This window comes from Oncorhynchus tshawytscha, linkage group LG13 (genome assembly GCF_018296145.1).
Source record: "Oncorhynchus tshawytscha isolate Ot180627B linkage group LG13, Otsh_v2.0, whole genome shotgun sequence".
Lineage (NCBI taxonomy): Eukaryota > Metazoa > Chordata > Actinopteri > Salmoniformes > Salmonidae > Oncorhynchus > Oncorhynchus tshawytscha.
The window spans coordinates 74,236,951-74,262,442 of record NC_056441.1 but is presented as its reverse complement, the minus strand read 5'-3'; the positions used below and the strand labels follow the sequence as shown (position 1 = coordinate 74,262,442).

At 42.4% G+C, this 25,492-nt stretch overlaps 1 protein-coding gene across 1 annotated transcript; it reads right to left on the bottom strand.

The window, feature by feature from the left end:
* Positions 1–489: 489 nt before the first annotated feature.
* Positions 490–24,832, bottom strand: LOC112265678 (solute carrier family 25 member 36-A). The gene is made up of 7 exons (XM_024443213.2): positions 24,395–24,832; positions 16,719–16,883; positions 13,470–13,547; positions 6,193–6,293; positions 4,270–4,336; positions 3,869–4,152; positions 490–3,700 (listed from the first exon to the last, which is right to left on the bottom strand). Exons 1-7 carry the CDS (start codon positions 24,433–24,435, stop codon positions 3,507–3,509), a joined length of 930 nt encoding a protein of 309 aa, XP_024298981.1. The 5' UTR covers positions 24,436–24,832; the 3' UTR covers positions 490–3,506.
* Positions 24,833–25,492: the final 660 nt, after the last annotated feature.

The following is a 25,492-nucleotide window of genomic DNA, read 5'->3' as shown; positions in this document are numbered from 1 at the left end:
CAGCCCTGTAGACAGGACACACACCACAGGTTGGTGGCACCTTAATTTAGGAGGACACGCTCATGGTATCAAACATGGTTTCCAGGTGTTTGATGCCATTCCATTTGTGCCATTATGGACATTTATGAGCTGTCCTCCACTGACACACAGAAAATAGCCCTTTTACTTACTGTAGGTAGCTGTCAATCACATTTTAAATAGCCGTGCAGGCATGGAATACAACTGGCAGAACCACTAACATGAGGTTAGCAGCACATGGCTGGATGGTATCTAGTCTTCCCAGAGCTGTGGTGTGGTCAACACACTGGCCTGTGAATGGACCTGGGGGCCATTGTCAACTAACCAAAGCGACTAGGCGGGGGGAAAAAAATCAGTGAGTAGGTACAGTACTGAGGTACTGTGTTAGTATGGACTGGGGAGAGAAGGATCATTGCCCTTTTCAACATTACAATACATTGTTGCTGCGACATCAATGACAACCATATGAAGAATGGAAAGAAAGTACACTTTATTGAAAGAGAATTTGACAAATGAGCACCTCACTGCCGTTCCACCGTGTGGTAGAGGGTATTGTGTGAAGGTCATTTCTCTGAAAGGACATGTCATGTATGGAGCTGTAGGAGGGTTCAGTGTCTGGCTGACGTCAACATCAGTAGACCCATGAGTCATTCTTTTAGCACCACTTCAACTGGACTGACTCACTGTCACACTTATTATTATTGCTAAATACTGCACTATTTAAACACATATTGGACTATAAATTGTGCCTTCCTGTATTATACTTATGATCAAATATTTTACAGAGCCATTTCCTTTATGTGGCACTGAAGAACCTGCACGTACGCATTTGGTTGGGTGGTGTATGCCATGTATCCCGTACATACCACTAATACAAATGGAAACTTGTGTTTGTTATAAGTGACTTGGTAGTTTGCTGCAGGCACCTGAAGTCAATACTGCCATCTGCTGGTTAAACAGTAGTGAACTGTTTCTTTCCTTGCCGGTAAAGTTAGACATTTTCTGGAAACAATCAAACCACAAATGCCCCGAGCACCCTTTCCCATTTATGGAAATTTGTTTTACAAACCAGGGGTGTGAAGAATGCATAGAGTCAGCCACGCATCTAGGAGGCTCGTCAAAGACCTCATGAGCAAATACAAAACACAAATTAGAGGAAACAAATGGAAAAACACAGTCCATTAATGACAGAGAGCATACTTCTGACACACACCTACAAAACAAAAAAGGGCATGAAAATCATATGGAAAAGAAACAAACACACAATTCAAACATTCAGGGACAAGATGAGAACAGACCCATGTGAAAGAACAGTGTACCAAATGTCTCTGGTTATAAGCACACAGACCCAGAGTAGAAACATGCACATGTTGGTCGGGGATGGGCAACTGGCGGCCCTCGGATCAATTAAAAAATATATATTAATTATACAGGGAGCTCCAAGTACTGGGACAGTGACACTTGTTTTGGCAGTCTCCCCATTTTAGGACAAATGCACTTAGGTTCAGTATTTGGCCCCATATTCATAGCACGCAATGATTACGTCAAGATTGTGACTACAAATGTGTTTGATGCATTTGCTGTTTGTTTTTGGTTGTGTTTCAGATTATTTTGTGGCCAATAGAAATTAATGGTAAATGTGTTGACATTTTCAAGTCAGTAAGAATAGAATGTTTCTAAAATCGTGAATTATGACGAGTGAGACAGACGAATACAGGTGCAACATGTGGTTGTGCACCCCCTCTTAAGGAACAGTAAGCATGTTATGAACTTAATTCCTATTTCTAGCATTAGTGTGACCTGTGGATATTTGACTGAATGGCTGCAGTGATGCTTACATGTGCTGGGAAGGCTCTTCGTGCTCATATGTGAGTGGGGAAAGGTCAGTAGGTAAGGTCGTCTATGGTTACACAAGACAATGTAAACAAGGAGATGAACATTGAGTTCTCACAGTTTCAAAATGACAATCAGAAAATAACAGGAAAAGCAGCTAAATAAAGGGAGTGGAAAGAAGTAGACAGCATCTTTCTGTTTAAGGCATCAAAACTATTTCTTTTCCAAATGTAGTCAACTTGTAAAAACACACACTGCATAAAGTATAGACAACACAGGGTCTCCTTATCGTGTAGCATTTCACACACGTACACAAGAGAATTCCATCTATTCCCAAAGTGAACACTGGACAGATTGTCTCATCGGTAACATGTGGATTCTGAGGCAGAGAAAGAAGAGATGCAACTGGAGGTCGGAGCAGGTCTATAGAAAAGTGCAGAAAGAGTCACACAATGCTCTATGTCAAAGGGGGGAGGAGGGGAAACCTTGGGGTTCAGGGGTTCACCCGCATCTCCCAAAAAACAGTTTAAACTCCTATGACTGGGTAGAAAAATGCAACAATGTTACATCTTATGAAGACATTTATACGATTTCATATAATTGTCTTGTTAAGTTTGTAAACGTTTATGCATTTTCTCTCTTAGAATATTTACACAAAGTTGCCATCTGATGTGACAATGCTCCCATAGTCTTTCATTTGTTATTCCTTGTGTTAATTAACATTCAAGTAGTTTAAAATGGAGGATGATTCTGGTCAGTCTGGGTGGTATGAGGGAGTGGGTCAAAAGGTTCTTATATCACCCACTTTACAGAACACTGTAAAGACTGCTGTATGAGTCAGAGTTTCAAGCCTTATAGTGTTAGTCAGGGCCAGCCAGTCACAGAGGTTAGGTTAGACCTGGCTGTAGGGATGACCTGTGAGCTTGCTGTCCTGGGGTGGAGGGGACCAGGCTTGGTCCTGAGTGCAAAGCGGACCCGACCAGCACTGTGTGTGGTTCTGAATGCCTGCGGTCCAACTGTGGTTTAATGAGATCCAGAAACAAGAGCTGGTCTGACCTTTGCTCCTCATCACTATTGTGCATCTATACCAGTCAGTTGAAGTTGTCACGCAAGGCAAGGCACGTCCCCTATCCACCTCGCTCAAACCTTCAACCCAATTCTTAAGACCTCCCTGCACTCAACAAGCCTCTACTACCTCTACTCTACTGCCCCCTTGACACACAAACCAGAGAAATGATTAGCATTGTTAGACTAAAATAGCTGGAGTGTTCTCCCTACTGTACCTGCTCCAGTAAGCTATGCTCTTGTAAAGAAGCTTATTTAGGAGACGATAAGAGAGGGCAAGAAAAGGAGAGAAAGGGCTCCTAAGAACTAATTTAATGACACTGCTTCTTTTTAAACCATATCCCCAAAACAAACATGGTGATTTCCTGTCTACCAACCCCTCTTCCTGTGTCGTGCACCCCTGAAAACAACCCAACCCCCATCCCAAAAGAGGGTGCTTTTGGGACAATTTGCTTTTGTTTTAGACAGGATGGAGGGACTGGAGGTGTGAGAGGAGTACCTGGTCCCTCTCCTGTTTCTTGGGGGTCTCTTTGTGCCATTGGTCCATCTCTCTAGGGTTTAATCTGGGGTCGTAGGTCAAGGGACAAAGGTTAACCGTTTAGCATGTAGACCACTAGTTCGTAGGTACACATCATGATGGCGGTGTTAGGGATCTGGCGCACCAGGTGGGTGGTGAGGCCGCGGTACAGCGCCCGGTAGCCCTCTTCCTTGGGAACCGTGGTCAGAGTCTGGAAGAAGGAACGGTACTTGGTGCCTTCCTCCCGTAGCCGGGTCCGGATCACTTCTGTAAAGATGGGAAAAGGAGAGGAGCACGCTCATTTCCTGGTACATTTAAAATAAATACTCTCCCAGTACTAGATTCCATACTGGAACCAATACTAACTACAGGTTCTAACTAGTCGACGGACTATAAACAACCCCCCCCCCTGCTCCCAGGATGCAGTGCCCTCACCGTGGGGGTAAGCAATGGATGTGGCACAGGTCTTGGAGGTGGCAGCGGCGAGCATCATCCCCACAAAGTCTGAGGCATCCTTGGACGACTCCTCGTCCATGTGCTGCGTGGCCTTGGCCTCCAGGATGCGCCGCTTGATGCTCTCGTAGATGACAAAGTGGATCACAGTCTCTGAGATTCCAGCGTAGGACGCTGACATTCCCCGGTAGAACCCTCGCAGGCCTTCTGTCTGATACACCTGCCGCAAACACTCAAACGCATTCATGGGCTTCTCCCCGCGGTTCCTATGAAAGGCAGGCGGAAAAGGATTTACTAATGGTACAAACGACAGAGGCGTTGTACACCGACACCACATCCTAAATCCACCTCTAGCCACTACTGACTCAGACCTGTGTGTTTACCTGGAGTCCAGCTGCATGCGAGTCTTGATGAGCCAGATAGGGTTGGTAGCTGTGATGGCTGTGAACCCTGAGAGGAAGGACAAGAGCTCTGATGATTCAGACACTTAACTTTACAGACAAACACCACCAACACCAGGAGTGTCTGTCTACCAAGCTGTAGAACAAAACACTGTCCAAATCTTCTCTGGGGCATCAACCCGAAAGGGAATTTAAAACCATCAGAAATGAAGAACTGTTAACCTTGTCAACACGTTTTTGAGAGACGAGCTCATGAACATACCACAGTATGACAAGGCCTAGGATCTGTGTTGTGACAGCATGTTAGTGTGCGTGTAAAGGTTACACTTCCATAATTTCAGTGTTCGACTGCTTTAGCCTGGCAGTCATGTTGACACTGATCTCAGGGTTATTCCTAGCTCTGCAGATGCCACTTGGCTACACAACTCTCTGTAGCACATATCTACGATGTACCAATGAGCTCTCTCTACCAATGGCAAACAGGCTTCTTTTCTCACCAGCCTATCTACACACCAGTCTCATACCAGAGCCAGTCTATTCCCCTCCCTGAGCTCCTGCATCACAGAGAGAAAGAAGCCTGTTGTGGCTAATACTGGTTCTACAGGTAGCTGCACCTCATGGAGTGGCCACTAGAGGGAGTATTTGGGCCTTGATTTGACTGGTGGAAGGACCGAGCCATGCTGCTCAGAGGGAAAGGGTGTTAACGTAAACCTGTCAAAAACACCTGGAAGGATCTAGATCACGTTCCTCCCTGGTCCTCGATTACAGAAACACGCAGTGCTCTTTAAAAGCCCAGCTTGCTTGACTGACCTAAATTCTAAAAGGGTAGAAGCCAGGAGTCTAGGCTACATAACATATTTCTCCTAGGATCACTGACACTGGACAGAAATAATCATTTAGAGAATGTATTTCCTCATCTAGAAAAGGCCAGTGTGTGTGTGTGTGTGTGTGTGTGTGTGTGTGTGTGTAATACTGTACAAGTTGGAGTTTTACAATATAATTTTATGATAATAGGCAGAATCTACCATACACTTTTGCTGGAGGCAAAACTGGAGGAAAAGGTCTCTGCAAATGTCTTTAACTGTGGCTGAGCTTCCAGTCTGTGGACCTTCATCAGGACATCTCATGTCACCAACATGTATGAAACCAGCTTGCGTCTAGGAAGGCTGTTTAGTCGATCTTCCAAAATAAGGTTTTACCATCTCTAGTACTGCTTACATCAGCCTGCCAGGGAGTTGCCCTGCCTGCATCAGCCTGATATGCCAGGTTTAACATGGGGTTGTCACTTTGAAGCAGAGGTGCATAATGGCCAGGGGGAAACAGATGATTTAGTGTGTGTGTACAGGAGGCCTAGGGAAGTGTCTAGGTTTAAGCTCTTGCATTATATTAGGCCTAACTGAGACTTGTCTTGAAAAAGGGTTTGTAGACAGAACCTCAACAATAAATAGACTATTCTACTCCCTTGCCTTTGAAAAATCAACAATGTCCTAACAAAATGCAGATGGAAAGACAGAGGGACACCTCGTGTCAAACTAGTTTAGCCACTAGGCTAAAGGATTAGGTCATATGAGGAGCTGTCACAGGAACCAACAGGCTGAGAGCTGCTGGGCAGATATACTGTAGCACGAGACTAGAATATAGAAACCTAACCCTAGAATAGGAAGGTAAGGTAGGGGACCTCTACAGAACTAGTCAGTCTGGGTTTGACTGGACTTGCCACCACTGACCATCACATGACTCTCCAGGTTAGCTTATCATCCAAAATGACTAGCTACAGTTTACTGAATACTCACAGAAAAATGGATGATTGAAAAGTATACCTACTAATGAAAAATCTATTAATAAAAGCGTAAAAAAAGACTACATGGTATAGTGTTAGAAAGTGGGTGAGGTTGGTGTGGTTACCTGCCAAGCCAGCAGACACCATGTGGACCTGTGTAGAGTCCGGCTGAAACACTCCATTCATTCTCTCTTTGGCACTGGAGTATGCAGCAAAATAGATGGCTCTGGAGGAGACAGGGGGAGAACATGATACATACAGCACAGGAATCAACATCTTCACCGTCCCTGGTGGGGAAACCCTTGTCCTGCCAAGGAACTTACAGAATACAGTAGAAGGTACATGTATTCATACCGAACCGTTCGGTATTGGGGACTTCGGTTCGGTCCGCACTGTGAACCCGAATGAATACATTAAAAATATACATATAAAAACCACTAGGCCTATATGCTATGTCTACGCTGTATTGTATGCCTGGAGTAAATCTGTTTCAGGCTATTCTGTTGAAACAGAGCCTATCCGCACATTGTAATCAAATTTGAGTCTTAATATGCCGCATTTAAAGTCCTTTTTTGAGGCGGAGCCGGGAACTAGTTCTGTACGATGGCGAGTGGGTGGATAAACCAGGGTGGATAAACCAGGAGGATTCTCCATCAACGTTTAAAATATGTTGGTTTCTCAATAGATTACAACAGCAATGGACAGAGAGTTGTGGATAAAACACAAAAAATGTGGCCACTGATCAACAATAGCTTATGCAGCTGCCAACATCTCAAACTTTCACAACATAACCTCAGTATTCCTACAACCAGAGCAAGACGGAAATGTAAAAGAACAACGGTCTCCCCTCGGCATTCAAGTAGCTATTCGCAGTCGATTCTGACCGGGCAACATAATTGACAAGAGTGATCGGTATGTTAATGCCGGTGGATATGAGCCATTCTTGGTGGTTGAGAAGAATAGTAGGTTTCAGCACCTCGTGAAAGTTCTCCAGCCACAATCTACACACAATACCCCCAAATTACAAAGCAAAAAATGGAAATATCACATTTACATAAGTATTCAGACCCTTTACTCAGTACTTTTGAGGCACCTTAGTCAGCGATTACAGCCTCAAGTCTTCTTGGGTATGATGCTACAAGCTTGACACACCTGTATTTGGAGAGTTTCTCCCATTCTTCTCTGCAGATCTTCTCAAACTCTGTCAGGTTGGATGGGGAGCGTTGCTGCACAGTTATTTTCAGGTCTGTCCAGAGATGTTTGATCGGGTTCAAGTCCAGGCTGTGGCCGGGCCACTCAAGGACATTCAGAGACTTGTCCCGAAGCCACTCCTACGTTGTCTTGGCTGTGGCTTAGGGTCGTTGTCCTGTCGGAAGGTGAACCTTTGACCCAGTCTGGGGTCCTCAGTACTCTGGAGCAGGTTTTCATCAAGGATCTCTGTACTTTGTTCCGTTCATCTTTCCTTTGATCCTGACTAGTCTCCCAGTCCTAGCCTCTGGAAAACATCCCCACAGCATTATGCTGCCACCACCATGCTTCACAGTAGGGATGGTGCCAGGTTTCCTCCAGATGTGACACTTGGCATTCAGGCCAAAGAGTTCAGACCAGAGAATCTTGCTTCTCATGCTCTGAGAGTCTTTAGGTGCCTTTTGGCAAACCAAGTGGGATGTCATGTGCCTTTTACTAAGCAGTACCTTTTGTCTGGCCACTCTACCATAAACGCCTGATTGGTGGAGTGCTGCAGAGATGGGAGAACCTTCCAGAAAGACAACCATCTCCACAGAGGAACTCTGGAGCTTTGTCAGAGTGACCATCGGATTCTTGGTCACCTCCCTGACCAAGGCCCTTCTCCCCCGATTGCTCATTTTGGCTGGGCGGACATTCCATTCAAGAATGGAGGTGTTTTGGTATCCTTCCCCAGATCTGTGCCTCAACACAATCCTGTCTCAGATCTTTACAGACAATGCCTTCGACATAATGGCTTGGTTTTTGCTGTGACATGCACTGTCAACCTTGGGACCCTATATAGACAGGTGTGTGACTTTCCAAATCATGTCCAATCAATTGAATTTACCAAAAGTGGACTTCAATCAAGTTGTAGAAACAACTCAACGATGATCAATGGAAACAGGATGCACCTGAGCTCAATTTCAAATCTCATTGCAAAGGGTCTTAATACTTACGTAAATAAGATATGTTTAACATTTTTAATAAATTAGCAAACATTCATAAATACCTTTTTTGCTTTGTCATTATGGGGTGTAGATTGATAAAAAAAAAAGATCCTCATCAATTTTAGAATAAGGCTGTAATGCTTCAAAAGTCAAGGGGTCTGAATACTTTCCAAATTCACAGTAAGAAGCCAAAGCTGAAGTTGTCAATGAATTGGCCAACACACCCTGTGTTGTGCTTACTACTGATGGATGGACCTCCAGGGCTACAGCCCATCACATTTCCATAGACTGAGAGATGAGAAGTACATGCTACAGAGTCACACAAGTGCCCATATTTTTCTGTTTGTAAGAAAGTATTATAACATACGCCTATACTATGTCTGAGCCATGTTTACATATTGATTTCATGCGCACATTGAGCAATCGTGTTTTCATTTAAGAAAATCCAGTGTTATTTGATGGTGCTCTCATTGGGCATTATGACTCATGATCATATATAGAATCAGGAATAAAAGCTTTTTTTAAAAGCTGGGGTTAGGTTTAGAGTTAAGTTTAAGGTTACGGTAAGAGTATGGGTTAGGGAAAATAGGACTTTGAATGGAACTGAAATGTGTGTCCCTACAAGGTTAGCTGTACAAGACTGTGTGTGTGTGTGTCTAGCCTAGGCTATACACACACACACACACACACTACTTGACCAACATTTTGTGGACACCTGCTCGTCAAACATCTCATTCCAAAATCATGGGCATTAATATGGAGTCCAATGGCGGTGAGCTTTACACCACTCCAGCCGACGCTTGGAATTGCGCATGGTGATCTGAGGATTGTGTTTGGCTGCCATGGAAACACATTTCATGAAGCTCCCGATGAACTGTTCTTTTGCTGACTGTGCTTCCAGAGGCAGTTTGGATTAAAAATATATAATAAAATCGGTAGCGAGTGTTGCAACTAAGGACAGTCGATGAGTTTGTGTGGCCTATCACTGTGCTGCTGAGCCGATGTTGCTCCTAGACATTTCCACTTCACAATAACAGCACTTACAGTTGACGGGGCAGCTCTAGCAGGGTAAGAAATATTACAAACTGACTTGATGGAAAAGGTGGCATCGTATGACGGTGCTACGTTGAAAGTCACTGAGCTCTTCAGTACAGGCCATTCTACTGCCAATGTTTGTCTATGGAAATTGTTATGACTGTGTGCTCGATTTTATACAACTGTCAGCAACGGGTGTGACAAATAGCTGAATCCACATATTTGAAGTGGTGTCTACATACCTTTGACCATGTAGTGCATTTCGTGTTACATCAATTTGACTCGTCTACCCTCGTCTACACTGACAGTGTCAACAAAGCACTCCACATACATTTAGCACAAGCTCTTGTTAGACATAGCATTAGCTAGCCTCTACCATTAGCTACCACATAGACGCATCATCATCAGCAGGCCAGGGGCTAATTAGCATTAGTAGCAATTTAGCAACCAATCTTTTCTCTCACTCCTACAGATGGTTAGCTCACTGGCTGGCTACAGTACAGTGCCACTGAGCCCTGATCATTGTAGCTGTGATCGGCTTCCCTCGCTCACTCAGAAACCCTAGTTTGGTTGTTCTCTCCTTTATCCTCCACAGTGACCGACAGTGTTATGTAACAGCATTAAGACTGTGGGATGGACAGCCTGATGCAGTGCATTAGTGCTGTTTGTCCTGTCTAATACAGAACCCAAACTGGCTGCGCGCGCCATCGTGTATAAATGTATTTTGTCCCCCCACACCAACCGCAAATCACAACACGCAGGTTAAAATATCAAAACAAACTCTGAACCAATTACATTAATTTGGGGACAGGTAAAAAGCCAATTTAGCAAGCTTGCTGTTGCCAGATAATTTGTCCTGAGATAAACATTGAGTTGTTATTTTACCTGAAATGCACAAGGTCCTCTACTCTGACAATTAATCCACACAAAACTGTCAACCGAATTGTTTCTAGTGATCTCTCCTCCTAGGCCTTTTCTTCTCTTGACTTTATATTGCGATTGGCAACCATCATAAATTACGTGCACTACCGCCACCGACCTCATTCGTCTTTCAGTCACCCACGTGGGTATAAATAATGAGATGGCACGTGGGTACCTGCTTCTATTTTTAGTCCTTGGCAACTCAGACGCTGGTTGGCGCGAGAGCAGTGTGGGTGTAATAATTGAATAATATAGGATTTTGACATTTATTTTGCAATGCGAGCGGTGTAGTCAGCCTGTAACAGATGGACAAGGAATGAGAATCACTATGACAGTGACTGATTCACAACTCCTCTCTGTAAAAGTAAATCTGTAAGAGGTAGATTTTATGTGATCTATCACAGGTCATCTAGTGGCTGTTTTGCGTACTTCAGATTATCACAGGTGTAAGTCTCTGGGCCTCAGTGGCCTTATCACATGTAAAACATATGAACAAACTTAATAATCGATCAAATTGTAGACGGGCAATCTGTATTCAATAGAGCAAGTAAACAAAACATGCACCTTTTTTCCTCTTGCGTAACTCAACAGTGTAACGTTGTTCCAGGATGTGCCTCTTCTTCGTTGCACCAATGATTAACTTCAACCCAATTCCAAAGACTGGTGACATCCTGTGGAAGTCGTAGGACCTGTAAAATGGTCGCTATCAAATATCCCTTGGCAAAGACAACTGAGGGAACGGTCAGAGGCAAAAAAACTAAACAAAAATCGGAACAGTTTTTCCTCTGGGTTTTGCCTGCTACATAAGTTCTGTTATAGTCACAGACATGATTGAACCAGTTTTAGAAACTTCGGAGTGTTTTCTATCCACACCTGCTAATCATATGTATATAATATATTCCTGGCATGAGTAGCAGGAAGTTGAAATTGTGCACGCTATTTATCCAAAAGTGGAAATGCTGCCCCCTATCCCTAAGAAGTTTTAACCTCTTGAAACTACCCCTCCCGGATCCGGGAGAATTGTCATCAACTGACACTAATTAGAATAACGCAACAGACAACAAAATCTTACTAGAAAATATTCATATTCATGAAATCACAAGTGAAATATAGTGAAACACAGCTTAGCCTTTTGTTAATCACCCTGTCATTTCAGATTTTGAAATGATGCTTTACAGCCAAAGCAAGACAAGCATTTGTGTAAGTATATCGATAGCCTAGCATAGCATTATGTCCAGCTAGCAGCAGGAAGCTTGGTCACGAAAATCAGAAAAGCAATCAAATTAAATCGTTTACCTTTGATGAGCTTCGGATGTTTTCACTCACGAGACTCCCAGTTAGACAGCAAATGTTCCTTTTGTTCCATAAAGATTATTTTTATAGCCGAAATACCTCCGTTTCTTGTCCACGTTTTGTTGAGAAAACCACCGGAAATTACGGTCATGACAACGCCGAAAAAACCTCCAAATTAGATCCACAATATCGACAGAAACATGCCAAACGTTTTTATAATCAATCCTCAAGGTGTTTTTCAAATATCTATTCGATAATATATCAACCGGGACAATTGGCTTTTCAGTAGGAGCGAGAGGAACAATGGCCGCCTTTGTCTATTACACACAAATCACTCTGAGAGCCACCACCTGACCACTGATGCAATGTTGTCGTTCATGTTCATTTTCAAAATAAAAGCCTGAAACTATGTCTAGTGGCTGTAGACACATTAGGGAAGCCATAGAAAAAGGAATCTGGTTGATATCCCTTTCAATGGGCAATAGGGATGCATAGGAACACAGGGGTTTCAAAATAAGAGTCACTTCCTGATTGGATTTTTCTCAGGCTTTCGCCTGCAATATCAGTCCTGTTATACTCAGACAATATTTTTACAGTTTTGGAAACTTTAGTGTTTTCTATCCTAAGCTGTCAATTATATGCATATTCTAGCATCTGGTCCTGAGAAATAGCCCGTTTACTTTGGGAACGTTATTTTTCCAAAAATGAAATAGTGCCCCCTAGCCTTAATTTTAACAAGATGTTTATCTTTCATTTGCTGTATTGGACATGTTAATGTGTAAAAGTTACATATTTCGCGCACTGCCTTTTCAGCGGAATGTTGTCGAGGGGTTCCGCTAGGTTAAACCCTTTACAATGAAGATCTGTGAAGTTATTTGTATTTTAATGAATTATCTTTGAAAGACAAGGAAAATGGACGTTTCTTTTTTTGCTGATTTTATATATACACTGAACTTCTCTGATGCTTTGAGCATGCTGTCCTTCCTCAACATTGACAGGAGCACTCCAAACAAAAGACAATGAATAAATTGACAAAACTCATAAATGGAATGAAATAAACCAAAACCTATTCCTCACAAGTGTAGCATAGGTTGTGAGTTCTGCAAACAAGGTGCCCACTCCGACAATGAGAACAGTAAACTGTAATAATACATTGAATGCATGAACAGAAATGACCGTAAACAATTATGTGAATTAACGGTAAAAGTAGGCTACTACTGGTGATCTATGTAATGGGGAATTGATAGACTAACAATCAAGGGCAAACAATTCACACAAAGTTATGAACCAATGAACGGGCACGAAATAGCGGAAGAGAGCACATTCAGGAGAGACGTGCATTATGCATCTTAGCCGCACTCTCCTTCTTGGACTGTGGCATCCCTGCTGCCTCCTCAATGGATTAGTCCTCGGAGACAGGTGCAAATCAGACCGGTGTCTCGGGTGCCATTCATTTTTAGATCTGCGATTGAGCAACTAAAATAATCTTGGTCAACCAACAGCCTATCGACCAATCGACTAAACGGGGTCACCCCTAATATGATATTTATTTTAACAGTTATTCAAGAATCAATTACCAAAGTTACGTTAGATTATGTTAAGATTCCGGTAACTTTAGTAAATTACCGGTAGCTTTGCCATCATAGGGCAGATACTGCGTAGAGCACACATACAATGAGCTCTAAAAGTATTGGGTTAGTGTCAAATTTTTGGTTGTTTTGGCTTCGTACTCCAGCACTTTCGATTTGAAATTATACAATTGCTAAAAAGGTTCAAGTGTAGACAGCTTTAATTTGAGGGTATTTTCATCCATATCAGGTGAACCGTTTTGAAATGAAGACTTTTTATACGTCAGGTAACTCTGCATGAAATGTTTGGATGGAAACATGGTTAATTATATTGTTTAGCCTGAAATATGAAATCATACAATAATATCATTTCATTCATCTAAAATGTTTTAAGTAATGTTGGGTGCTTACCTGGAGGGGGCCACGCCCACTAGATTAGGCCCCAGGCCCCTGAACAGAGAGCGGGCTCCTTCTTTCTCAAGAATCAACCTGAAGACAAAAACAATTATTATACCCACCACTCACAAATATTCACTTAAACTTCAGTGGAGTTTATAACAATGAACTAGGAATAGGGTCTGCTGAAAGCCTTGCTGGATTGTAACAACTTGTAGAAAGAAAAACATGAAGTATGATTGTAGTTGGATACGATGTGATATATCCTGCTGCTGGGGTACGCTACAGATCCCCAGACAGGCCTTTCCCTGAAGGTAGGGGAGAGAGAGACAAGCTCTAGGAGTTGGATTTCAGTCCACATGGCACTACCTGCCAAGTAGACATGAGCCTGAGCAAACAACATGGGGTTTTGTGAGGAGGGAGGGATCCTGCTGCCAAACCCCACAAGAGGACAAGGGATAGAGCGGAGGGCGTGTATACACCCAAAATACACCAGCTCATTTTTACTCTGGTTTCTTGAGACTTCTACACATTAGGCTACTTAGGACTGTTTACTGTGAAGTTTAATGTGCAAAGCTGGAGGGCAATGACAGTAATACATCCCAAACTATCAAAACCAATAACACAAGCATAGAGTATTGTATTTGTACAGTTTGATGGTTAACAAACATAACTAGACATTGGAATATAGGCCTATGCCTGTTTGATCTTGTGAGCTGATAGTCTATGTTACGATGACAATTAGGGCTGGGCGATATGGCCAAAATTTCTTATCCCGATAAAGATACATACAGTTGAAGTCGGAAGTTTACGAGGTTGGAGACATTAAAAATTGTTTTTCAACCACTCCACTAATTTGTTGTTCACAAACTATAGTTTTGGCAAGTCAGTTAGGACATCTACTGTGTGAATGTAGCATGTGCAGTAATTTTTTCCAACAATTGTTTACAGATTATCTCACTGTATCATAATTCCAATGGGTTAGAAGTTTACATACACTAAGTTGACTGTGCCCTTTAAACTACTTGGAAAATTCCAGAAAATGATGTCATCACTTTAGAAGCTTCTATTAGGCTAATTGACATCATTTGTGTCAATTGGAGGTGTACCTGTGAATGCATTTCAAGGCCTACCTTCAAACTCAGTGCATCTTTGCTTGACATCATGGGGAAATAAAAATGAAAAAAAAAAAATCAGCCACGACCTCAGATCATTTTTTTTATAGACCTCCACAAGTCTGGTTCATCCTTGGGAACAATTTCCAAATGCCTGAAGGTACCATGTTCACCTGTACAAACAATAGTACGCAAATATAAACATCATGGGACCACGCAGCGTCATACCGCTCAGGAAGGAGACACGTTCAATCTCCTAGAGATGAACGTACTTTGGTGTGAAAAGTGAAAATCAATTCCAGAACAAAGGATCTTGTGAAGATGCTGGAGGAAACATGTACAAAAGTATCTATATCCACTGTAAAACGAGTCCTATATCGACATAACCTTAAAGACCGCTCAGCAAGGAAGAAGCCACTGCTCCAAAACCGCCATAAAAAAAGCCAGACTACAGTTTGCAACTGCACATGGGGACAAAGATTGTACTTTTCGTACTTTTTGATGAAACAAAAATAGAACTGTTTGGCCATAGTGACCATCGTTATGTTTGGAGGAAAAAGGGGGAGGCTTGCAAACCAAAGAACACCATCCCAACCGTGAAGCACGGGGGTGGCAGAATCATGTTGTGGGGATGCTTTGCTGCAGGAGGGACTGGTGCACTTCACAAAATGGATGGCATCATGAGGCAGGAAAATTGTCAGATGTTTCTTCAATATATCCACATCAGTCAGGAAGTTAAAGCTTGGTCGCAAATGGGTCTTCCAAATGGACAATGACCCCAAACATACTTCCAAACTTGTGGCAAAATGGCTTAAGGACAACAAAGTCAAGGTATTGGAGTGGCCATCACAAAGCCCTGACCTCAATCCTATAGAACATTTTTGGGCAGAACTGAAAAAGCAAGTGTGAGCAAGGAGGCCTACAAACCTGACTCAGTTTCAGCTCTGTCAGGATGAATGGGACAATTCACCCAACTCATTGTGGGAAGCTTGTGGAAGGCTACCCGAAACGTTTGACCCAAGTCAAAACAATTTAAAAGGCAATGCTACCAAATACTAATTGAGTGTTTGTAAACGTTTGACCCACTGGGAATGCGATGAAAGAAATAAAAGCTGAAATAAATCACTCTACTATTATTCTGACATTTCACATTCTCATAATAAAAGTGGTGATCCTAACTGACCTAAGACCTAAGCATTTTTACTTGGATTGAATGTCAGGAATTGTGAAAAAACTGAGTTTAAACGTATTTAACTAAGGTGTATGTAAACTTCCGACTTCGACTGTACATATCACGATATAGCACATTTTCTGTAAATTCAATGAATAAATAGTTTAATTAAAATGACCACATGCAAAGGCCTATTTCTTATTACATTTGAATTATACTCAACAAATAAAAAGGTACTTACTCATATTTGATTATTTCTCCTTTTATTTGGAACCCTTGTATAAATTTTAAATTAAGCACGTAACAAAATATTAATGTATAAAATCTAAAAAAGTAAATAGAAAACACTTAAACTATACTTGCAAACCAAATTTATTTACACCTAAAATATATATATTTTTTGGGGGGCGTGCCTGTTTTGCATGTCATTTTGGCATTAATGTGTGTCATATCAATTCTCATTTGGTAACCTGGGTCGAGTGTTAGCACCAACTCGTTTTGAGCACTCGACTGTACTTTTTGGGGTCTCATCCATAGACACTCTTCGTACGGTTTCACGTAATTCTTGCATAGGTGGTAAAAGAGGTTAGTGGTGTTTGAACCTGTTGTCGGGACCAGCCTGCGGCATATTTGGCAGAGGACAGTTTTCTGGTCCGTGTCAGACTCATACCCAAACCACATCCATGCAAACTAAGTAGCCCCTCTTTTAGGTACGAGCAACGTGTCTCCGTGCCACGTTCACTCTCCTCCATGTTCGTTCGTGTTGCAAATTTCCGTGTGGAAGAACGCAAAGCATCGTCCAATTGACAAAAAATATTGCCGTAAAGTGCTTGATTTGCGACACAACGAAATAAACAGAGCATAATATGAAACGATAAGATGTTTTTCTATATCTTCCCACGATATAAATCGTCATATCGCCCAGCCCTAATGACAATGCTAGAAAATCAAGTTGTGCAGGCTGAAAAAAATACCCACTTGAGGCAGTGCAAAGGTCCTGGAGGGGGCATGCGTGCTACGCTGGGCACATTGACGGTACTGAGCTGCACCTCAGACACGTAGAGTGTGATGTGGGATGACTGTAGTCTGGTCTTCACCACCTCCAGAGGACAGGTCAGGATGGCTCCTACCGTTCCCCCACACCTAGAGGAAGAGAGGGGGAGAGAGAACACAGTGGGGAAGAAAAGTGAAGTGGCAGCACATATCACTCAGCTGCTCGAGAAAAGCAGCAGACAAACTGGCTGTCTGGGTGGAAGGTGCTGATTCCATTACAGAAATACACTGTGGATGGAATCCAGAGGATCTGCGGCTTGTGGAGACTAGGGGAGGCTTGTTGAGCAGTGTGGAGGCTAGGATAGGCTTGTTGAGCAGTGTGGGGGCTAGGAGAGGCTTGTGGAGCAGTGTGGAGACTAGGAGAGGCTTGTGGAGCAGTGTGGGGACTATGAGAGGCTTGTGGAGCAGTGTGGGGACTAGGAGAGGCTTGTTGAGCAGTGTGGGGACTATGAGAGGCTTGTGGAGCCGTGTGGGGACTAGGAGAGGCTTGTTGAGCAGTGTGGGGACTATGAGAGGCTTGTGGAGCAGTGTGGGGACTATGAGAGGCTTGTGGGGCAGTGTGGGGACTAGGAGAGGCTTGTGGAGCAGTGTGGGGACTAGAGAGCTTGTGGAGCCGTGTGGGGACTAGGAGAGGCTTGTGGAGCCGTGTGGGGGCTAGGAGAGGCTTGTGGAGCCGTGTGGGGAGACTATGAGAGGCTTGTGGAGCAGTGTGGGGACTATGACTATGAGAGGCTTGTGGAGCCGTGTGGGGACTAGGAGAGGCTTGTGGAGCAGTGTGGGGGACTATGAGAGGCTTGTGGAGCCGTGTGGGGACTAGGAGAGGCTTGTGGAGCCGTGTGGGGACTAGGAGAGGCTTGTGGAGCCGTGTGGGGACTAGGAGAGGAGGCTTGTGGAGCCGTGTGGGGACTAGGAGAGGCTTGTGGAGCCGTGTGGGGACTAGGAGAGGTGGAGCCGTGTGGGGACTAGGAGAGGCTTGTGGGGACTAGTGGGGGACGTGTGGGGACTAGGAGAGGCTTGTGGAGCAGTGTGGGGACTAGGAGAGGCTTGTGGAGCAGTGTGGGGACTATGAGAGGCTTGGCTTTGGAGAGTCAGCACAGTAATGCCCCGTCTGTGGCAAAAACTGTTCTCGTCTGGAATTAATCAATGCAATAAACACTTTGTGCAGGTACCCTTCACACACCTAATTTGACCTAATGCTTTCCAAATGACTGAGTCTAAGCTTCTTCATATGAACTCATGAATACAACATTGTTTTGACCGCAATGGAAGTGGGATGATTTGAAAGAAGAAGCCTACATTCTACGAATCCTTTGGGGGCAATATGGCAAGTAGAAAGTACGTGTTTATAACCTAGCCCTGAGCAATTGCCCTGTGTTGTATCATAAAATATTTTTGACTAAATAATTTTGAAAAAGATGAGGGAATCTTTTCAGCCAAACCCCAGTAAATGACAGATACGGTGGTTGACCATTAATCCATACTTCTATTGAGGGAGATGGCCACAGTAAAAAGACAGAGGGAAGCCCACCTGCTAAACATGCACGCCTGGCACATGTGGACTGCGCATGTCTACACATGCCGTGTTCTGGGTTACTGTGAGAGGATCACTACGTCGTTCTTACAGACCCAAAGAAGGGTGTTGCGGACGTCAATGAGGCTGAACAATCTGAGTAGCGTGGTAGGCTATGGAAGATCCACGATGGGTGGTTCATCAGGGATGGACTACCATTTTTCTCTAAACTGATAGAACTTCCTATGTTGTAAGCAGTCTCACGGAGTGTTTATGCTGTGAATGTTGCCTACAATGTATCTTTCTGGTTAACAGTTTATGTCATTATAGTGCTAGATTGCGCAGGATTATAGATTTACGATCATAGTAGGGATAAACATATATATTCTTTTAAGTTTTCACTCTTATCATAACAGCAATAGTTGGTCAATATAGGCGTGTTTGTGCCATGCATGATGGGCACAACCCAAAGTGTACGTTTATTTTATCATTATTATGTCCTATACAAGTCTCCCTTCGGTGTTTATTCTCTGCTTACATTGCTGCCTTATGGAATTAGATAGTTCATGAGAATGGTAATATCTTCTCTTTGTGAGTATAATGATCAGCCTGTCTTTAGGTTCAATGTTTTTTCTATGACATGTCATCGCTGTGGTTTCAAAATGGAAATGGTCATAAAACGTTCTTATTCTGGTTGGAGCGTCAGTGCTGGGAAGACCTCGGGACACTTCACACGAATGAAGGCCTGGTTTAGGGGGAGGATGATTTTTCTAAAAAAAAAAGTTGTATCTTGTGGGTTTGGGATATGTTTATGACATTTGTTCAATGGGAAGTTTAGTGTTCTATGTGGGGTGCACTAACAGTCGCTCATTTTCTTTGATTCTATAAGCATCGATTTAAAATATTCTAACAGTCGTCACATTTTGGTAGTAGTATATTTACATGATAAAATCAGGCACCTGGTGCATTTTTGGTTAAATTCAAAACTGTTGTAACCAGGACCTACAAAACTCAAGAAGCAATTAAAACACTGTAAGGATGCTGGTCTTTATGATATATGGAGTCTGATCAATCCAACCACTTGTGATTACACATTATTTTCTAATAGGCACACTGTTTATTCACACATCGACTATTTTCTGATCTCACACGATAACTATGACAGATCACGCTCCCATTGATCTGACTGTTGGAATAGGAGAAGGAAGAGAATTTTAATGTTGGTGAATGAACACCAGCCTCTTACATAACAAGGTGTTTTGTGAATTCCTTTGTGCCAGTACACACTACAAAACAGGCACATGTGCAGGTCATTCACTAGGTCCCCCCGTGTGGTTCTGGGATTTTTGCTCACCGTTCTTGCGATCATTTTGACCCCACGGGGTGAGATCTTGCGTGGACCCCCGATCCAGGGAGATTATCAGTGGTCTTGTATGTTTTCCATTTCCTAATAATTGCTCCCACAGTTGATTTTTTCAAACCAAGCTGCTTACCTATTGCAGATTCAGTCTTCCCAGCCTGGTGCAGGTCTACAATTTTGTTTCTGGTGTCCTTTGACAGCTCTTTGGTCTTGGCCATAGTGGAGTTTGTAGTGTGACTGTTTGAGGTTGTGGACAGGTGTCTTTTATACTGATAACAAGTTCAAACAGGTGCCATTAATACAGGTAACGAGTGGAGGACAGAGGAGCCTCTTAAAGAAGGTCTGTGAGAGCCAGAAATCTTGCTTGTTTGTAGGTGACCAAATACTTATTTTCCACCATAATTTGCAAATAAATTCATTAAAAATCCTAATGTGATTTTCTGGATTTAAAAAAAATCAGTCTAAAATAGTTGAAGTGTACCCATGATGGAAATTACAGGCCTCTCATCTTTTTAAGTGGGAGAACTTGCACAATTGGTGGCTGACTAAATACTTTTTTGCCCCACTGTATATATTGCCACCTTATAGGTGGATTTAATGGAACTTGTAAGGGTTTGAAGGCCGTATGGGGAAAAAGACCTGGAGGTCATTTTAGAGAGGAGGAATGAGAGATGCCTGGTTCAAACTGATTCAATTTAAAGTGTTCAATAGGATTTACTGGACTCCTCTACAAGTTGCTCTAACCACAACCAAAAGAGCCACATTGAGACACTGGAGGGAGAAGGACACTCCCTCATATCAGGAATGGTACATAGCCTTGGCAGAAACTGCTTCATATGAAAGATTTATTTATAAAAATTAATTGTCAACTCAATATTTTTATTGATATCTGGAGACATTTTCTCTCAGCGATAGAAAGAGAAAACTATCTGTAAAGGCCTGATAGACTACAGACATACAGAGATGATTGGTAGTGGTAGGGATGTTTGTTCTGTTTTTCCTTTTGGGGGGTTGTTTCCTCTTTTTTATTGTATGTGTGGTGCCGGTCGGGATTTGGACACACCATTCAAATTAGTGTGCGGATGAGTCCAGGCTTTTGACTGGTACTGTATATTAATGTTTGGGGCAGCAGGGTAGCCTAGTGGTTAGAGCGTTGGACTAGCAACCGACAGGTTGCAATTCTAAATACCCGAGCTGACAAGGTACAGATCTGTCGTTCTGCCCCCGAACAGGCATTTAACCCACTGTTCCTAGGCCGTCATTGAAAATAAGAATTTGTTCTTAACTGACTTGCCTAGTTAAATAAAGGTCAAATAAAATAAATCAAAATGTCTGCCAATTTATTGTTCAGTGATAAATGTAATTCAATTGTATTGCTATATTGTGAAAACAAAAAACTATCAAAAATAATAATTGGCCATGTGCCTTTGTTTACAAGAATTAAGGAGCGCTCTTGCTCTGTATTGATCCATCTTGGCCTTTTTCCATGAGTCTGAGTAACACATGCAGGAATGCTTCTTGCCCTGCAGCCTCAAGCTTGACATGCGCCTTCACACACAACAGCGTCCCAGCTGAAATGTGAGTCCTGAAATCTTCAACATAATCTTGAAAGCATCTCGTCTGTTGTTTCACTCTATTGACAATACTGCCCTTGTATGTTGCGGTTATTTATAAATAAAATCCTCATCTAGCCCTTGTATGTTGCGGTTATTTATAAATAAAATCCTCATCTAGCCCTTGTATGTTGCAGTTATTTATAAATAAAATCCTCATCTAGCCCTTGTATGTTACGGTTATTAATAAATAAAATCCTCATCTAGCCCTTGTATGTTATTTATAAATAAAATCGCCCTTGTTATTTATAAATAAAATCCTCATCTAGCCCTTGTATGTTACGGTTATTTATAAATAAAATCCTCATCTAGCCCTTGTATGTTACGGTTATTTATAAATAAAATCCTCATCTAGCCCTTGTATGTTACGGTTATTTATAAATAAAATCCTCATCTAGCCCTTGTATGTTACGGTTATTTATAAATAAAATCCTCATCTAGCCCTTGTATGTTACGGTTATTTATAAATAAAATCCTCATCTAGCCCTTGTATGTTACGGTTATTTATAAATAAAATCCTCATCTAGCCCTTGTATGTTACGGTTATTTATAAATAAAATCCTCATCTAGCCCTTGTATGTTACGGTTATTTATAAATAAAATCCTCATCTAGCCCTTGATCATGACTAAGTTCAAGTTCCATTACACATAACAGTCATTGGAAGAAGGGTCTTCTGTATGTGGACATTTTGTTAAGAGCCCTGGGCTTGGTCTGAACAATAACACACATCGCTTGCGGTACGGTTTTAGAAGCATACGGATCTTGTCTTTCATATCAAAGAGAAATACTTTTCTAAAAACAAAAAGGTTGAATTGATACCTTTATAGGGTTTGTGTTCCCACACTACCATATCTCGATGTTACAGCGTGTGTTTACGGAAGACAGAAGGACCGCCTGTGCTAATTCCCGATTGTGCATGCTCCAAACACCTGGTGTCAGGAAAATAACCTCACACTCAACATCAACAAAACTAAGGAGATGATTGTGGACTTCAGGAAACAGCAGAGGGAACACCCCCCTATCCACATCGATGGAACAGTAGTGGAGAGGGTAGCAAGTTTTAAGTTCCTCGGCATACACATCACAGACAAACTGAATTGGTCCACTCACACAGACAGCATCGTGAAGAAGGCGCAGCAGCGCCTCTTCAACCTCAGGAGGCTGAAGAAATTTGGCTTGTCACCAAAAGCACTCACAAACTTCTACAGATGCACAATCGAGAGCATCCTGGCGGGCTGTATCACCGCCTGGTACGGCAACTGCTCCGCCCTCAACTGTAAGGCTCTCCAGAGGGTAGTGAGGTCTGCACAACGCATCACCGGGGGCAAACTACCTGCCCTCCAGGACACCTACACCACCCGATGTTACAGGAAGGCCATACAGATCATCAAGGACATCAACCACCCGAGCCACTGCCTGTTCACCCCGCTATCATCCAGAAGGCGAGGTCAGTACAGGTGCATCAAAGCTGGGACCGAGAGACTGAAAAACAGCTTCTATCTCAAAGCCATCAGACTGTTAAACAGCCACCACTAACATTGAGTGGCTGCTGCCAACACACTGACACTGACTCAACTCCAGCCACTTTAATAATGGGATGTAAATATATCACTAGCCACTTTAAACAATGCTACTTACCCTACATTATTCATCTCATATGCATACGTATATACTGTACTCTATATCATCGACTGCATCCTTATGTAATACATCTCATATGTATATACTGTACTCGATAGCATCTACTGTATCTTGCCTATGCTGCTCTGTACCATCACTCATTCATATATCCTTATGTACATATTCTTTATCCCCTTACACTGTGTATAAGACAGTAGTTTTGGAATTGTTAGTTAGATTACTTGTTGGTTATTACTGCATTGTCGGAACTAGAAGCACAAGCATTTCGCTACACTCGCATTAACATCTGCTAACCATGTGTGTAATGTATGTGACAAATAAAATTTGATTTGATTTGTAACAGAATAAGGCTGCCAGAAATGTGCTGTCACTGAAAAATACTTTTGGCTGCAACTGTGATAAAGCCGGTTGAAACAGTGAACAGTAAGTGTGTATTTTGCATTTGTGGAATTATTTTGATGTGATATGAAAGTAGAGGGATTTAAGTTTATAGAACCGTATGTCAATTTAGAATCAATTTATGTTTAGGTGGAGTATTTGGTTGTTTCGGCTGCCAAAGCAAGTGTACCTCTGAAAATAACATATACCTTGGACCTTAATTAACATTTAATGGTAACGTTAGGCTCCTTATAAGCACATCTTGGTCTAGTATTCATACTATCAGTCATGGCTCGCTTCAATGTGACACGGACAGTGCGGGCATCATGACTACTTCCCATTACAACCTTGGGCTGTATAGGTTTAATTGGAGAAGAGTTCCCCATCGGCTGCGGCGGTTCAGGTAATGTATAGCTGGCCATGGCACGACCTTGGAGAACATTTGTTTTGGTTCTGACGCCGCATCTTGATCAGATGCCACTATGAGATATAATACTTAAACCTCAGTGAGAGAAAACGGAGAGTTTACAGTTTACCAGAATATTAGACGTCCTCTTTTGAGCGTTAATGGTGCATTAGTTGCACGAGTAGCTAAATAATTTGATAGTAAGGGATGACAGGAAACCTTAAGATTAGCTAACGTTAGAATGTGAAATAAGGTCAAAACAATGGCATCCGAGCGCACGTGCTAAAACTAGTGTATCAGCGTGGATTATGGCTAATAGTCTGACAATATATCAAGTTGGTATTTAGAGAATAGCAATAGAAAAACTCGTATACAATAGAACAGCTGGCCATGTTGATTTGGACGCAAAACCTCTACATAACGCCGCAAAATAAACGGTCCTACCAAAACCAGACAGGATCAGTTATGACATTGAATTTAGCTAGCTAATATTAGCTAGTTAACAAGCTAGCAAAACATCTGTTACAGGCACATCAGGAAGGAGTCCAGACTAACAGCAACTAATAGATAACTAGCTAACTATACATATTTGAATTGTATTGTTTACTAGCTAGCTTCATCTTCCATTCCATTATGTTAAGTACTGTTACAGTGGACTGTATTACTAGCAAGCGATTAGCCATGATACTCACCCTCCAGCAAACAGATGAACCAGGGTATCTCTCTGACTCATTCTGTCTCATATTCACAGGACCCGTACGCAGGGCAGCACTTTGGGTTGGTAGGAGGGCTGACGACAAGGAATTTGTAACTTATTGATCACTAGTCCAATGCGCCGTGTTTTGGTAGAGGTCAGTTGCTAGCAAAAACGAGTATATGTAACGTTAGCTTCACAAGCTAATAGTTGCACTCCCCCGATTAAAAACCTCGCGGTCTCGACAGTGACTTTGCGGCTGTTCTGTGTCAACAGGGATACTATTTTGCCATAGTGGATGTATTTTTCTAGTGAATAAATAAAAAAAGTTGTGATATACTTATACCCCGACACATGTTTCGCATGATTTTTACATTCCTCGCCGCCAAGCCGTGCCACACTGAACGCTACAGCGACGTGACAGAATGGTTTTCATCGAAAGGGAAGTCGCAAAACAAAGGCTGTGATTGGCAGATAGGTAAAATGACGTCATTAAATCCCGCCCCGTCACCACTACTTTTTCACGTGATCAGACTTTGAATGGAAGCTTTGCAAGCTGGTTTAAATCAAATCGAATAATATTTTTATTGGTCGCGTACACATACAGTATTTTGCAGATGTTATCGCAGGTGCAGCGAAATGCTTATGTTTCTAGTTCCAAAAGTGCAGCATATCTAACATACAAAACAATACAAAGAAATCCAAAACATTGAAATAAAGATATTAAGAATTATCCGTATGAGCAATGTCAGAGTCTAGAATAAATATGTATTTGATGGTGTGTATAGACAGTAGGCTGTTAATTTCCGGTCACAACTTGTAGACTTGTTTACGTGCTGCTGTGCGTTTTGTTGCTAACTTTACTTTGCTACCTGCCAACGTTACGGTTTTTACTTTTTAATTACGTTTATATTTTTTGTTTTTCCCTCGCTCGACTTTTTTCTTTCTACTTTTTCACTCCGGACGCTTTATCTGGACTTGGTTCATAGGGACCTCCAACAGCCGAAGCTAAATAGTAACATTAACATGATGCCTTCTAATTGCAGTCGCTGTACTCATAATATACAGGAGAACGTTCGCCTTACGGCGAGGATAG